This window comes from Nomascus leucogenys, chromosome 5 (assembly GCF_006542625.1).
Source record: "Nomascus leucogenys isolate Asia chromosome 5, Asia_NLE_v1, whole genome shotgun sequence".
NCBI lineage: Eukaryota > Metazoa > Chordata > Mammalia > Primates > Hylobatidae > Nomascus > Nomascus leucogenys.
The window spans coordinates 38,012,618-38,028,948 of record NC_044385.1 but is presented as its reverse complement, the minus strand read 5'-3'; the positions used below and the strand labels follow the sequence as shown (position 1 = coordinate 38,028,948).

Below are 16,331 nucleotides of genomic sequence, written 5' to 3'. Positions count from 1 at the left end.
ATGTCCTTTGACATAGTGTTTATGTCGTTTGAGATGTTTTCACTGTGCACAGAGTATAAACATAATAAACTAATATAGGACCTCACTACTCATCCATCACAATCCAGTGTTTATTTTTACTGGTTTATTTGTAAACTTTTATTTATTTGTGTTTATTTGTACACTTTTTTTAATCGCCTGTCTTTCCTCACTGTGATATAAACTTCACGAAAGTCAGGTCTGTCTTGTTCACTGTTACATCCCTGGCACTTAAAATGTAGTTGATGCTCAAGAAATATGTTTTGGTGAAATGAGTGAAACATACTATACACATAGTTTTGGAGCCAGCTACTTTAACCTCCAGACACTTAAGATTATACTTCATCTTTCTTAAAATGCGTCCCTCCAAAAATCATATGAAAGCACTGTTCCCATACTCCAAAGACTATTTCTATGAATGCAGATTCAGAACCAGGAAGCCTTCGTCTTTTGGCAGCCTTCGAGTCTCTTCCCTTTTGGCCGGTACTGCCATAGAGACTTCAACGGACACAGCCTTGCGTGGATCATTCTTTAGAAGACCCAACTCACCAAGGACAGGAGAAAGTTGTTCCTAGGCAAGCAGCCCAGCCCAGGGCCATGTCCCTCCTTAAGCCACACGGGGGCGCCAGAGCGCCACAGTCTGCGCGGGGCCCGGGGCAGCTGGGAGAACGACTCTGGGCCGCTGTATTGACTGCCGGGTGTGGGCGGAGCGAAGGGCGCCCAGGCCGGTGTAGCGGGCAGGAAGTGCGGGTGCGCGCCTGCGCATAGGTCGCGTCGGAGGTGTCACCGGTTTGGCTTCTGCTTGAGTCAGTCCTCACGGTGACGCTTTTCCCCAGCTTTTCCGAGTAGGGTCGTGCCCAGGGGAGGAGGCAGAGTGCGGCAGTGGGGAGGGGGCGGAGCGCAGAGCGCCTGCGGGGGCGCCCGGGCAAGGAGTGGGGATCCTTGGGGATGGGGGTACAGGAGGAGGCGCGGGTGGGCGATAAGGCTGCGTGGAGGGGAGGGGCGCGGGGCGCCGGGGCGGGAGACTGAGGGGATCTGTCCTGGGGGAGGCCGGTTCTCCCCTAGCCTGGCGCGGGGCACGCCGGTGACCCCGTGTGTCTGCCCCGTGGCAGTACTTTCGTAGGCCGCCTGCCCTCCCCCTCAGCCCGCCCTGCTCCGCGGCTCCGCTTTCAGAGCTGGGTTTCTCACCCGCGTGGCGTCGGGCTCCTCACCCGGCACCTCTGCCAGAGGGGACGGCCTCCCGCCGCGTCGGGCTTCCGTCTCTTTAACCCCTTCCCTCTTCAGGAGAAACTGAACACGTTTTCCAGCCTAAACTCGGCAGGGCAAACCAGACCATTCCCCGTCTAAGCAGTTCCGGGGAGTTTTAACAATTTCCTCGTAAATTCGTCTACAGAACTCACTGTATACTGTTTAAATGTCGCCTGTGTGTGGAGCAACAGTTTTATTGTGCCGTGCAATCCTCAACAAGAAATTGTAGTCCAGGGAGATAAAAATCCCTTATTTGGCATTCAGGCGTTGATCAAGGCCGTGCAACCCTCGCTAAAAGGATTTAGGTTCATCTCCGTCATTCTCAGCCGGGGTGAAGGGGTGTAGTCTGACATTTGGAAGCTTAAGAACCGAGTCTGCTGCCGTCCAATTCTTTTTTAAAGCCTTCCATCATGTGTGTACTTTGCTTGAATGATTATTTTAAAGTACATGTCCTATTTTTGCCAATCTGACAGCTGTTTCCATAGAAACTAGAGAAGAAATAGTCATTTTCAGCAAGAGTTGTTAAAACTGTCTTCCAGGCTTCAGCTGTGAGTGCCAGTGAGTGCTGCACTTGCTCATTCTGAGATGGTACTTAGAGAATTAAGGATCTGAAATGTTCTTAGAGGCTAACAATCCAAATTGTTTAATTTTCTCACATCATTAATTTTGTAATCCTGGAAGTCTACCAGCTATGTTTGTTGACCTGCCACAGCTCTTTGAAGAGAATGTGTCAGCCCTGATTTTTTTTTTCTTATGTGCTCTGTAGTCTAGTGATTGGCTCCTTGGAAATGCATGAATAGATTTCTTCCCTCATTCTTTACCCTTTCTTCAGGATAAACTGGGGATTACAAAATATCAGGCACTGTTTCTATTCAAAATGACACTTGGTTGTCAGTGATAGAAATGATAATGGTTTTAATTATACACGTGTAGTGTTGGGGCTTTTGCTTATACCTTCTGTGTCAGTAGGATTCTTTTAAAATTTTTACACAAGTCATGAGAAATGAGGAGTTTGCTTGTCATGAGCAGAGCTAAGCAGTGTGAATAGATGTGCATAGACATAGAGATGAGAGCTTTCTTTTTCTGTGGGGTGTAAGTAAATCAGGGAGTCTGGAGTTTAGGAATGGGTGAAGGAGGGTTGGGGAAGGTGCCTGGAGAAGTGGTAGGAGGGCCTGGTTCACCATATGAAGGAGTTTATGGAAGCCATGGAAAACCAACGGAAGTCTAGGCGTGGTGGCTCATGACTGTAATCCCAGCACTTCGCAATGCATTACGATCAGCTGAGCCCAGGAGTTAAAAACCAGCCTGGGCAACATAGTGACACACCATGTCTACAGAAAAAATTTTAAAAATTATCTGGGCTGGCCGGGTGTGGTGGCTCAGGCCTATAATCCCAACACTTTGGGAGACCGAGGTGAGCAGATCACTTTAGGCCAGGAGTTCGAGACCAGCCTGGGCAACTTGGTGAAACCCTGTCTCTACTAAAAATACAAAAATTAGCCAGGTGTGGTAGTGCATGCTTGTAATCCCAGCTGCTGAGTAGACTGAGGCATGAGAATTGCTTGAACCCAAGAGGTGAGGTTGCAGTGAGCTGAGGTGGCACCACTGCACTCCAGCCTGGGCAACGACAAAGTGAGACCCTGTCTCGAAAAGAAAAGAAAAACAATGGAAATTACAGAAATAGTTGCCTGAGTGGAGGTCTAAAAAAGTAATAATACATCCTGTAGAAATTTGAACTGCATAGAAATATATAAGGTGAAAATACTAATAATCCCTCTTCACCACCATCCTGCCATTCAAAATAATTGTGAAGAGTTTGGTGTATCTTTTTTCAGATTTATTTTTGTATATACTAGCATATTTTCTCATTACTATTTTTGCAAATTGGGGAGGGTTTTTAAAATCTATTTTGTTCTCTGCAGTATCTCTAGCATCCATTAGGTTGCCTAGCATTTAGTGGGCACTCATTAAACATTTTCAGAATGAATGAATAATAATACAGTTCAGAGGTCAAAAATACAAAATCTGAATGTTTGGTTAAGGTCGTTAAAATTTTTAAGTTAATTGCCAACATTTAAAAATTGATAAATTTCACCTAAAATCTGAAATTCTGGCTTTACTTAAAAGTTTTGAATCATTTGGCCACAGCAAGTTCAAGCTCCATCATACTGTTTGCACCTCCTTTAGATGGGCATGAATCTGCATTCACATCAATATCACTTTGTTGATACTCACTTGCCTGGACCCTATAAACCTATGCTGTGCGATACAGTAGACACTAGCCACATATGGCCATTTAACTAAGTTAAAAATTTCATTCCTCAGATGCACTAGTCACATTTCAAATGCTCAGTAGCCACATGTAGGGGCTACCTTATTGGACAGTGCAGACATGAACATTTTTATCATTGCAGAAAGGTCTGTTGTATGGTGCTTCTTTAGACGTTTGAGCTTGCCACCTCTGCTATACAGAAGTTTTTAGGTAGCATTTATTATTATTTTTAAATTTGTATATCCCTTTGCCAGAGATTGCTGTCTTTTAAATCTTTTAAAGATTTACAGATCACCATGTCATTTTTAAAATGATTACATGGTATTTACCAGGGTAGGACTGTATGTTAATTGTGGGGGTAGGATTCTGTTGCCAGGGTTTGCATTTTAGAAATAATGCTTTAGCTCTAGTTTGGGGTCAAACTGGAGTGGGAGGGGTTAGTGGTGAAATAAGGCAGGGAGATTAGGTGTGTAGTGATCAACACCATAAGACCACAGAGCCCAGGAAAGGCTAGAATGAGATAAGAAGGAGGTGGAATTGACATGACTGATTTAATGTGGGCTGAGATATTTTGGATGCTAAAGTTGCTGTAGAGATATCCAGTATTTCTGGAACTGATGAAATTTGAAAATTGGTAAATTTGGCTTTGCAAAGTGTAGGAGGAACCCTCAGCTAGTTCCAGTAAACAACATGTATAATATTAAAATGCTGTCGATTTACAAAAACAAATGTATAACTGTTTTATACCATGTAAATGTCTTAGAGATCGTTTATTTGCAGAAGACAGAAACTCATTGAAGAAAGGGCATTATTTTGGGGATAAAGTAAAAGCTCATGAAGCTCAATTAAGTGTAGGAAGTACAATGGTTTCATGGGAATCAGGGAGGTCTTATTCTCTCATGTTCACTCTGGCTTCGTGGTCTCTCACTTATCTTCTGTCTACACTTATATTCCATTGTCTTTTCTGTGGATCCACTTTTTTTTTTTAAAAGCTTTTCGTTTGTAGTTCTTGCTTACATATTGCTTTGTTTAGCCATAGCACCCGCTGCAGACCCAACTTACACATGCCCTTATATTCCTGTGTGGAATACTGTTTTATGTAAAATCTTTTTAGTGTCAAATACCTACTCCTAGCTCTGTAGCTAATGGTAGGGGTTGCTAGGGATGAATGTGGCCATCTAAGCCCGTCCCCTAAACTGAGGCTGTAAGATGCACATTTGGAAAAGGAGTTGTGCTTGGGCAAGTGTCTGAAGCTTATCTACTACAGTAAATCATCAGATTTGAGGTCAAGGAAAGAAAGTGGGCTTGCGTTGTTTTTGCAGTTTGCCTTCCAGAAGAAGACTTTACATTTAAACCTTAATACACTTTCCCATTTAAAACAGTTCTTTCCATTTTTTTTTGTCTTTCTGCATCTGCCTAAATGGCATGAAAAATAATTGCTGCCTTCCTGAACTCTTCAGCTACTCATGGATGTCTTTTTAAAAATGCATACAGTATGTAGTATTTAATAACTGAATTTTATTATCCCCTAATAGTCTTACTTAGGTTCAGTTTTGTCTCCCCAACTAGATTATAACCTCCATGAGAGCAGGTCTATATTCTGTGCTGCATAACTCTCATGGCCCCTAGCCAATGAAAACCTTACTAGCTACTCCAGTATGAATTGTGAAATGACTTCTAGGCTTAAATTATTTTACCACTTTTCAGCTTGGTTCAAAAAAGTAAAAACAAAGTATCTTGTTAATAATGTCAAACTATTATATATCAGCCTAGACTTTACTAATTTAAAATTGGTAGTATTTCAAAAAGGGTTAACTCAAAGTTAATGTTTTACTTAGCATGCCCTTTATTAACATTATACATTAACAGTGCAAGGGCAGGATGTATAAATTACATAAAAAATAAATTTGAGTAATTTTCAAATAGTTTGATATATAGATAATACTATTAAAACTGGTAGTCCTGAAGCATCTTTCTAGATAATATCGTATTAGCGTAGGTTGAGTTTTACATATTTTTTTCCCCAACTTTTATATGAAGAATTTGAAACATGCAGAAAAATTTAAGGAACACATATGTAACTATCACTGAGATACAATGATTGCTGGTATTTTGTTTATTGACTATGTCCTTTGTGTGTGTACCTTTGCTGTATAATTTGAAAGTGAGTTATTTATCATGAACAGATCCTTCAGCAAGTATCTCAGGAATAAAATAGTCACATAACCACAATATTATCACCTAAGAAAATAATAATTACCTAAAACAACTTGAAATTCAACTCATATTTAGATTCCCTCAATCTGGGTTTTTTCGTTTTTTGTTTTTGGGTTTTTTTTTTTTTTTTTTTTTTTTGACAGGTTCTCATTCTGTTGCCCAGGCCGGAGTGTAGTGGCACAATTTTGGCTCACTGCAGTCTCTGCCTCCCAGGTTCAAGTGATTCTCCTGCCTCAGCCTCCCAAGTAGCTGGGTTTACAGGCAAGCGCCACTCTTTGTAATCCTTTCCCCTGCTGCTTTTTTCCTACAACTCCTCAAGCAGTCACTGATCTCTCTGTCACTATGGATTAGTTTGCATTTTTTGCAGTTTATATTATAGAGATGGAATCAGAGTATGTACTTTCTTGTGTTTTTCGTGTTTTTTTTTTTTGTTTGTTTGTTTGTTTTGAGACAGAGTCTCACTCTGTTGTCCGGGCTGGAATGCAGTGGCCCCATCTCGGCTCACTGCAACCTCCGCCTCCCGGGTTTAAGCGATTCTCCTGCCTCAGCTCCCGAGTAGCTGGGATTACAGGCAAGTGCCACCACACCTGGCTAATTTTTGTATTTTTAGTAGAGACGGGGTTTCACATTGTTGGCCAGGCTGGCCTCAAACGCCTGACCTCAAGTGATCCACCTGCCTCAGCCTCCCAAAGTGCCGGGATTACAGGTGTGAGCCACCATGCCCAGCCCTTTTTGTGTTTTTCAATGAATTTATACAGTTCATCTAAGATGTCAAGTTTAAGATTTTATCTTTCATTGATTTTAACAAGTTATGTGCCTTGTAGTTTTTTTCCTTTGTGTTTCTTTTGTGTAGGATTTGTTAAACTTTTTGCATTTGTGGTTTTATAGTTTTCATCAAGTTTAGAAAACTTTTTGGCCATTATTTCAAGTGTTTTTTTTTTTTTCCTGTCTACATGTCCCTCCCCCGCTTTTTGGGGACTTCAGTTAGATGAATATTAGGCCACTTGAAGTTATTGCATACCTCATTGATGCCCTGTGCCTTTTTTTATTATTGCATTTTCTCTCTGCATTTCATTTTAGATGGTTTCTATTGATATGTCTTCAAAGTCACAAATCTTTATTTCTACAATGTTAATCTGCTGTTAGTCTCATCCAGTATGTTTTTCATCTTAGTTCTTACAGTTTTCTTGTCTAAAAGTTTAGGTCTTTTAAAGAAATATATTACATATCTCTACATAACATGCTCATATTTTCCTTTAGCTTCTTAAACATGTGCAGTATAGTTACAATAACTAATATCCTTATCTACTAATGCTGTTATTTGTTTATTTAGGAGTTAGTTTCCACTGATTGATATTTCTTCTAATTATGGATCACATATCTTGCTTCTTGCATGCTTGGTGATTTTTAATTGTAAATTGCACCTTGTTAAGTGCTAAATAGTTTTGTGTCCTAATACCTATTTAGATTTTTTTTTTTCCTGGGATGCAGTTGTTGCTTGGAAGCATTTAATCTTTTTGGGTGTTGCTTTTAATATTTGTTAGGTGGGGCCAGAGCAGCTTTCGGTCTCGGACTAATCTTTCTCTAATGTTGAGGCAAAACCCTTGTGAGTACTCTACCCACGAATGATAAGGTTTTCCACTTTGAATGGTGGGGGGGAATAGGCAGTATACCATGCCCTGTGTGAGCCCTGTATATTGTTCCCTCCCATCTTTTCAGGTGGTCCTTTCCCAGCTCCAGGGGATTTTCTTACACATAGGCCCAGACAGGACTCAGCTGAATATGGGAGGGGGATTCTCTGCAGAACTCTAGAGTTATTTCTCTGTGCAGCTCTTGTCTTCTCTTGTCCTCTGTCCTGTGAGCTCTAGCAACCTTGGTTTATTTGACCTCCCAGCTTTATCTCTTCGATTTAGGGGAACCACTGGGCTCCACCTAGGTTTACCCTGTCTGCATTGTGGCCTGGAAGCACTCTCCAGGCAATAAGCTAGGACAGTTGTAGGGCTCTGTTTCCCATCTCTTAGGGATCACTGTTCTTCATTGCCTAATGTCCAGTGCATTTTATAAGTTAGATTTTACTATTCTGTATTATATGCTTCCTTCCAGTTATTGCAAACTGATAAAGTTTTACTATTGTTTTTATCTAATCCACTTTATTGCTCAAATAATTTGCCATTAAAATAAAAATGGCTCTTCCCTAACTAAAAATTAAAAATGAAATGAAAAAAATTCAAGCTTCTAAAGTACACGTTGCATAGTAAACTCTGGTTTATCTTGCCGAAAGGCGTTGCTCTAGGGGTGATGAGTTGAAACCCAAGGTAATTTAGCCTGAGATGTGTTAGAAGAACAACTGACACACCTATTTAATAAGTGTTATAGTCCCTGTTTGGTAAGTAAATATTTTCCACAGATATTTATAGTTTATTTTTTGTGTTTCAGGTAATCGAGTGAAAAAATGAGCTTCATCTGTGGATTGCAGTCTGCTGCTAGAAACCATGTTTTCTTCCGATTTAATTCACTGTCTAACTGGAGAAAATGTAACACGTTAGCATCAACCTCACAGGGCTGTCATCAAGTACAAGTTAACCATATAGTAAATAAGTATCAGGGACTGGGAGTAAATCCGTGTGATAGGTGGACTTTTCTGCCTGGAAGCTTTCATTTTTATAGGACTTTTAACAACAAAAGAACAGGAGGCCTCTCAAGTACCAAAAGTAAGGAAATTTGGATGATTACCAGCAAATGTACTGTATGGAATGACGCTTTTTCAAGACAGCTACTAAGAAAAGAAGTTACAGCAGTCCCTAGTCTGTCAGTATCGCATCCTCTAAGCCCTTCTTCCATAAGAGCTATTAGGAATTTCCACACTTCTCCACGGTTTCAAGCTGCTCCGGTTCCTCTCTTGTTGATGATTCTTAAACCGGTACAGAAGTTATTTGCAATCATTGTAGGCAGGTAAAATGCTTTTTTAGAAAAATAAACTTTTGTATTAACTTTTTGCATTAATATTTTGTGTTAACTTATATTAACTTTTAGAAATTAATTTTTTTATTTATAAAACTGTACTTTTAAAGAAACCTTGTCAGATCCCCTGTCTCCCCCCATTTAGCTCAAAGTGAAGTTTCTAAACAGTAGGTCCTGCCCAATTTTGTTATGTATGATTTAATAATCTTGACACAATTTCCTGCATACTAATTTATAGTATAGAAATGTGATCTCTTTAAAAAGTTATTCTTACATTTTGTATAGGCATTAAAAAATCTTATATTTATGATTACAAGATCTTAGGATATATGGATCAGAAGTGTTGGTTATCACTTATATATAAGAAGAGTACTTAGAAACCTTTCTTTTTAATTTGTGGAATTTAAGGCAGCAAATCATAAAACTGAGGAACTTTGCTTATATAAGGGTGGGCCCACTCCTAGTTAACTCTTAAGTCATTAATGCTTATTTTTTTTCTATTCTGTTCCCAACAAATCTTTGTTTTTTTTTTCTTGGTGATCCTTTATAATAATATTTTCACAGCTTGATAGTGCTTTAACCCTTTTTCTCTTATTTGTTTTATGAAGATTGAAGAAAGCTAATCACTGTTTCTTCATAAAGCTTTCTTGTGTTTGATGACTGTGAAGTCCCTTCTAGCCTTCTTACTACGACATGAACCAAACCAGTTTGCTTTTGATCAAAAACCAAGAACTTCTATTTGTAACTTATTGTGTTTTTCATGATTTGGTGTTGGCACCCAAAAGAGATAAAGCTGTATTGACTATTGGTTGAGGTAATACACTCATCCCAGGTTCTTGGGATGCTCTTTCTGATTTCTAATGTGTCCTCATCCTTTTAAATTATTTATTTGTAACTTTCTTGTTTTTGTTACAATTGTTGATCACCTAAAATTTTTCATTTAGAATATGTCTTTCATACATTTTAAATAAAGGATAATGTCATGTAAAGTTTTAAATAGGAAATAAGTATACTCGATAGTGTGATTTATGTCCCTTTAAATGGACACACTTTGTGTAAAGGCATTGGGGTGTGTCACTTCACAAAGAGAACTTGAAGAAGTTATTTTGTAAAATAAATTTTTATCAAGAGAATGATGTACATATGGTAAATTTTTGTTGTGATTTTACAGATCAACTCACAAGGAAAATTTTTGTCCCAGTATTGAAAACATTGCTTGTTGTCAAAATGTTTCTGAACACTGCTAAGTGGCAGAGAGTATTGTTGCCTGGTAGAAATTGGACCTTCTCAGATGTTATCTATAAAATCTCCCACTTTCTTATGAGTATCTATGATCTTGTTATCTCTCACGTTCTAAAGAGGATAGTGGACTTTCTGCTACTGAGCACTATTTATTTCCAAAATGAATGCTGAGGCAGTTTCCCTTGTACCTTGTTGAATCGCTGGCACATTGTGTTGGAGGTCTGAGGAGCAGTGCGAAAAATAGTGGTTCCAGGTATAGATTTATTGTACTGTAACCTCTTACATAATTATTTAGGCATTTATCCCTATTAAGTGGCTAAGTGGTCAGACTCTGGAATGTCATTGCCTTCATTGCTTGGTTTTCCTCTTATTACCTCAGTGGCCATGGACAAGTTACCTAACAATTTTCTCTTCTGTAACAGGGTTATTGTGAAGATTAAATGAGATGATATATATATATATATATATATAGAGAGAGAGAGAGAGAGAGAGAGAGAGAGAGAATTTTGCATGTACTAGATAGTAATAAATATTAACCAGTGGTAGTTATAGTAAACTAGTATCTCATTTAGTGTTTATCCTTAAAATAGCTGAAGAAGAAAATTTTGATGAATGTTAGAATTTTTTAACTGTAACTTTACATCATCGATTATTTTTTCATCATTTAGCTAAGAATTTTATTAATTGGAAAAGCAATGTATTCAGCGAAATATGTCATACAAATTCAGGTGTTTGAGGACATAAAATTCTAGCTAAGAATTTTATTAATTGGAAAAGCGATGTATTCAGCGAAATATATCATACAAATTCAGGTGTTTGAGGACATAAAATTCTAGTGTATGCATTTGAGCTTTAGTGATATGTGCTGGAATGATTATCAGAACTTTGAATTTTTCTTTTTGCTTTAGGGGCATAAGGAAATGGTGGCAGGCACTTCCTCCTAACAAGAAGGAACTATTTAAAGAAAATATAAGGAAGAATAAATGGAAGCTATTCCTTGGTTTGAGTAGTTTTGGATTGCTCTTTGTGGTGTTTTATTTTACTCACCTGGAAGTAAGTCCAGTCACAGGAAGGAGGAAGCTACTATTATTGGGGAAAGAGCAGTTCAGACTTTTATCAGAACTGGAATATGAAGCAGTAAGTAGTAAGAATTGTTTTTAATTAGACTGCTTAATATAACACTCAAAGTAGGAAAGTATCTTAAATATGAAAGATACGTTGTTTTTTAATTTTAGTCTTTGATAGGAAATTAGCATTTTTTTTTTTCCAGAAGGCCTCAGACCTTTCACACTTAGTATTCCTACTGCCTACGTTGCTTTTCCTGGCATTCACCCAGCTAGCTCCTGCTCAGCACATTTCACCTTAAATGTCACTTTTCTCAGGAAAGCCTTCCTTGATTATCCAGACTGGGTCAGGCAGGGTGACTGGATCAGGCCCTAGGAGGTATCCTTCATACCGACTGAATTATGAACCAGCTCATTTGTAGTTGTGCCCATTGCTTGGCTTTATTGGGATTAGGTCTCCTAGGCTTTTTTTCTCTGCATACTGTACTTTTCCTTCAAAGCACTCATGAGAGTAACATAATTATTTGCATAATTATTTTTTTGATAGTCTGTCTTCCTTGTTAGACTAAGCTTCATGGGGGCAGGGATATTACCTGTTTTGTTTATGGTTTTATTTTAAATACTAACACAGTATGTAAGAGTAGTGCTTAGTATATATTTACTGAATAAATAGATTTATAGTCAGAATTCTTATACCTTGAAAATCAAGTAATACAAGATTTTTTTTCCAAACATCAGTTTTAGCAATTTATTATATTTTTTGAATCCAAATTTAAGTTGTAACTTAGAAGTCTTACGTCTTTGGAAAGTATAGTAACTCAGGTAGTTAAACATTTTGTACCCTAGTGAGTTTCTTAGGGACAGAGGTCATTTTTTCTCCAGTTCATAGCACATATATACATGTTATGTGCCCTGTGGCTCAATTAATATTTGTTGAATTCATGTCCAGTAGCCTCACTTGACAGCTTTGGCATGGCTAAATCTTTTTTTTTTTTGAGATAGAGACTTGCTCTGTCGCCCAGGCTGGACTGCAGTGGTGCCATTTTGGCTCACTGCAACCTCTGCCTTACAGGTTCAAGTTATTCTCTGGTCTCAGCCTCCAGAGTAGCTGGGACTACAGACGTGCACCACCACGCCTGGCTAATTTTTTTAGTAGAGATGGGATTTCACCATGTTGACCAGGATGGTCTCGAACTCCTGCCCTCAGGTGATCCACCTGTCTCGGCCTCCCAAAATGCTGAGATTACAGGTGTGAGCTACTGCGCCCGGCATGGTTAAATCTTTTTATTCCAAATGAACTTCTGAATTTGTCAATGGAAAGTTACTATGAAAAAAAAGAAGTAACGTTTTCTTAGTTTAAAAATTGTTCTTAATCTAGGCAAGACCAATCTCTTGTAGTAGAGTATATACAGAGATTTGAGATGTTTCTTAGGATTTTGTTGGAGGCAGGTTTAAGGAAAGTGTTCTGGAAAGATTGAGACAGGCCTAGTATTAGTACATCTTTTACCATTCACATTGCTAAGAAATTTTTAAAAATTTATATATATCTGTGTATGTGTATATACATATAGACATAGATGCATTTTTCTTTTTTTCTCATATTAGCTACAAAAGTAATACCTGCGTGATAGGAAAATTTAAACACATGTTTTTATAGGGATATTATAAAGTGCTATAATTACATTCTTGTTTTATCTACTTCAGAAGAGTTAATAGTGGGGGTTTTTGTTTGTTTTAGGCAGTTCACATTGGTGAATTATGCTTAAGTCTTTCAGATAAAGACTACTTGTAAGTTCATATTCTGTAACATAATCTCTTTGTAATGCATCTCAGGGAGAAAAGTTTCTAACTTGTTGATTCTTTTTTTTTTTTTTTTTTGAGAGGGTCTCACCTCTGTCACCTAGGCTGGAGTACATGGAGTACAGTGGTGGGGCTACCTTGGCTCACTGCAGCCTCTGCCTCCAGGGTTCAAGTGATTCTCCTGCCTCAGCCTCCCGAGTAGCTGGGACTACAGGCGTGCGCCACCACACCTGGCCAATTTTTATATTTTTAGTAGAGATGGGGTTTCACCCATGTTGGCCAGGATGGTCTCGATCTCCTGAGCTCGTGATCCGCCCACCTCGGCCTCCTAAAGTGCTGGGATTAGAGGCATGAGCCACCATGCCCAGCCACTTGTTGATTCTTAAGTGAAAGAAAGCATACACTTTATGAAAGTTAAAGTAATATTTCAGAACATTTTTAATTTTCTCAGTACACTTGAAAGAGCTCTCATGAATATAACTTCAGAAAAAGTATCTTCTTTGGTGGCTAGTCTTAATCAGCATCTTGTAGAGACAGTGATAATGCTCATTAGTTCTGAGATTTCAGTAATTTCCTTTCAATCTGTGAATAAAACCCCTTAAAATTAATGAAATGTCTATTTTGGTAGTTTAACTTTCTTATTAAGAATAGAGTGTTTTTCTGTTCAATGCATTGTGAATTTAATTTTCTTTTGTATTTTACTTAGATGAAATCTTAAGTTCTCTAGGCTGTCTTCTTTTCTTTTCTTTTCTTTTCGAGATGGGTCCTCACTCTATCTCCCAGGTTGGAGTTGGAGTGCAGTGGTGAGATCTCAGCTCACTGCAACCTCCGCCTCCCAGACTCAAGCGATCCTCCCACTTCAGCCTCCCATGTAGCTGGGAACACAGGTGCATGCCACCACGCCTGGCTAATTTTTTGTGTTTTTGGTAGAGACGGGGTTTCACCATGTTGCCCAGGCTGGTCTTGAACTTACGAGCTGAGGTGATCCTTCTGCCTTGGCCTCCCCTAGTTCTGGGGTTACAGGCATGAGCCATCTTGCCTGGCCTAGGCAGTGTTATCTAAAATGCTTAGGAAAGCATACTTTCCTAAGAAAGAATACTTAAGTATTCTTTTGTAGTTTAATTGAAAAGAGTGAAATTTTGATGTCAATCTATTCATAAAAAAAACTTAGTATTAGAATTTATTCCTTTGTGAGAAACCACATTGTCTTTGCATGAATAATTCAGATTTGAGAAATTTGAGTGCTTAATATATGCAGATTTTTATATAATTAAAACTTAAAATGTTCAACGATAAGTAGCCATATAACTTTCCATGAAGCAGAGTAAGCATTTTGTAGTGCTCTTTTAAAATAAGAAGTAATTTTTAATCTTTCAGTGGATGGAAGAATTTGAAAATGATATGCTAACTGAGAAAGATGCCCGATACCTGGCTGTTAAAGAAGTGCTTTGTCATCTAATTGAATGCAATAAAGATGTTCCTGGGATCTCTCAGATCAATTGGGTTATTCATGTGGTTGATTCCCCAATTATTAATGCCTTCGTGCTTCCAGTAAGTAAATGTTCTCAAACGCATTATAATTGTTAAATTTATTGTCATTTTTTATGATGTTCTAATTGCTTACATTATTTTCTTTGTGGTGCAGAACGGACAAATGTTTGTTTTCACTGGATTTTTAAATAGTGTAACCGATATTCATCAACTTTCTTTCCTTCTGGGCCATGAAATAGCACATGCAGTACTTGGGCATGCTGTAAGTACCCAAAATGAATGTTCAGGTTTGGAAAAACTGCTTTGAAGTTAACAAGTTAAGTCTTTTAAAGAACTGATTTTTTTCAGCTTTTTTAAAAATGATGGACTTTTAGTTTTGAGTAATTGCCTTTGTCTGCTACCTGAAAACAATGTGATTGGCTAATTTTGAGAATTTTTATGGTCTTTAGTATTTGATACTGAATAAGATTTTTCTTAAATACTATTTTTATCACCTGTCTCTTTTGCTAAAGAGTAATTATTCTCAACCTCTAATTATTTCAAATTAAATTTTAAACTTTCTGTAATTATTAATATACTTGTAATCTAGTCAGAAAATTAATTGTAGGGAAGTGATATTACTATTTAAGTGGGTAAATCATCTTTCTTTTTTATTCATTCTCAGAGGATAGCTTGGAGCATCTTTGAGAATGTCTAGAATGATGTGTCATGTATAATTAATGCAGAGCAATAACAATACCTTGCCATTTTACAGTTTACTGAGCTTTTTAGTATATGTAGCTTCTCATTCATAATTTTAATATCTAATGAGAGGTATATATTTATTATTACTATTTTATATAAGAGAAAACTAATGTTTAGAAAAACAGTAACATGACTAACCTGACAAAGTAACCGAATTGGGACTTTAACCTGGGTCTTCTGTATGTTAGTCCAGTGTTTCTTCCTTTTACCATAGTTACCTGGTTTTTAGCAGTGCTTTGCTTATAGATCATAGAATTCAAGTTGATGTATGCTCCTGTGAATACATGTCTGTTCATCTTGATATGAGTCCAGGAAAATAACACATCTGTTTCACACATTTTTTAAATTGTTACTCATTTAAAAATATAAATGGCTCTTTTGTCTACATTAGAGAGAAGTATTTTTTTAATTGTAAACACAAAGGTACATAGTGAAGTGACTGAAATGCTAAATCAGAAATACAAGTAACATTAACTTCAAATGGAAATGATAATGATTCTGATCCTTCTAAGAGTCATCTCAAATTCTACCTATTCCTTAGACTATCAACAAGATGAGATGGGCTAAAGTGTTTTTCTGAAACACTGAAAGTAATTATCTCCTTGATTTCTTCTGAGTTACAGGAAGATTTTAAAAACATTTTTCTCGACTGGGTGCAGTGGCTTACACCTGTAATCCCAGCACTTTGGGAGGCTGAGGCAGGAGGATTGCTTGAGCCCAGGAGTTTGAGACTGGCCTGGGCAACATAGGCTCAGTCTGTACAGAAAAATTTTAGCTGAGCATGGTGGCTCACACCTGTAGTTCCAGCTGCTCTGGAGCCTGAGGCAGGAGGATTGCTTGAGCCTGGGAGATCAAGGCTACAGTGAGCCCTGACCGCATCAGTGCATTCCAGCCTGGGTGACAGAGTGAGACACTATCTCAAACAAAAAAGTAAGAAAAAGAATCTTTTTTTTTCTTAAACAAATATACACAAGAATACATCTAAGCAGTGTTATTATATGCACTCCAATATCTTTCAAGATAACTTCATATCTGCAAAATCAGTTTTGGCCATTTTAGCATTTGAAAGGTGTTACTATTCAGTACATTTGTGTTTCAGGCATCTAGTTCAGTGCCTCATATTCAGTGTACTGTCATCTCTATCGGTGCAAGAACAGTAGTAGATGAGATGTACAAAGCAAACAACCGCCTTAAAAATAGAACATAGTTATTAATATGTTTTTGCAGAGATCTTAAATATTGTCAGCACAATATTTTCTCTTTTGGGAGTCTCA

General features: G+C 38.0%; 1 protein-coding gene across 4 annotated transcripts in view; it reads left to right on the top strand.

Moving 5' to 3' along the window:
* The first annotated feature begins 729 nt into the window (after window positions 1–729).
* The window catches only part of OMA1 (OMA1 zinc metallopeptidase), a 277,007-nt gene continuing 261,405 nt past the window's right edge, over window positions 730–16,331 (top strand). For 3 of the 4 annotated variants that reach the window (XM_030812909.1, XM_003265141.3, XM_030812911.1), the window contains exons 1-5: window positions 730–824; window positions 8,192–8,707; window positions 10,867–11,095; window positions 14,200–14,373; window positions 14,468–14,575. In XM_030812909.1, coding sequence (XP_030668769.1) covers window positions 8,208–8,707; window positions 10,867–11,095; window positions 14,200–14,373; window positions 14,468–14,575 — 1,011 coding nt within the window. In that variant the 5' untranslated portion in view covers window positions 730–824; window positions 8,192–8,207. Of the gene's footprint in view, window positions 838–8,191; window positions 8,708–10,866; window positions 11,096–14,199; window positions 14,374–14,467; window positions 14,576–16,331 lie in introns of all 4 variants that reach the window. The other variant, XM_030812910.1, reaches the window with a different exon arrangement.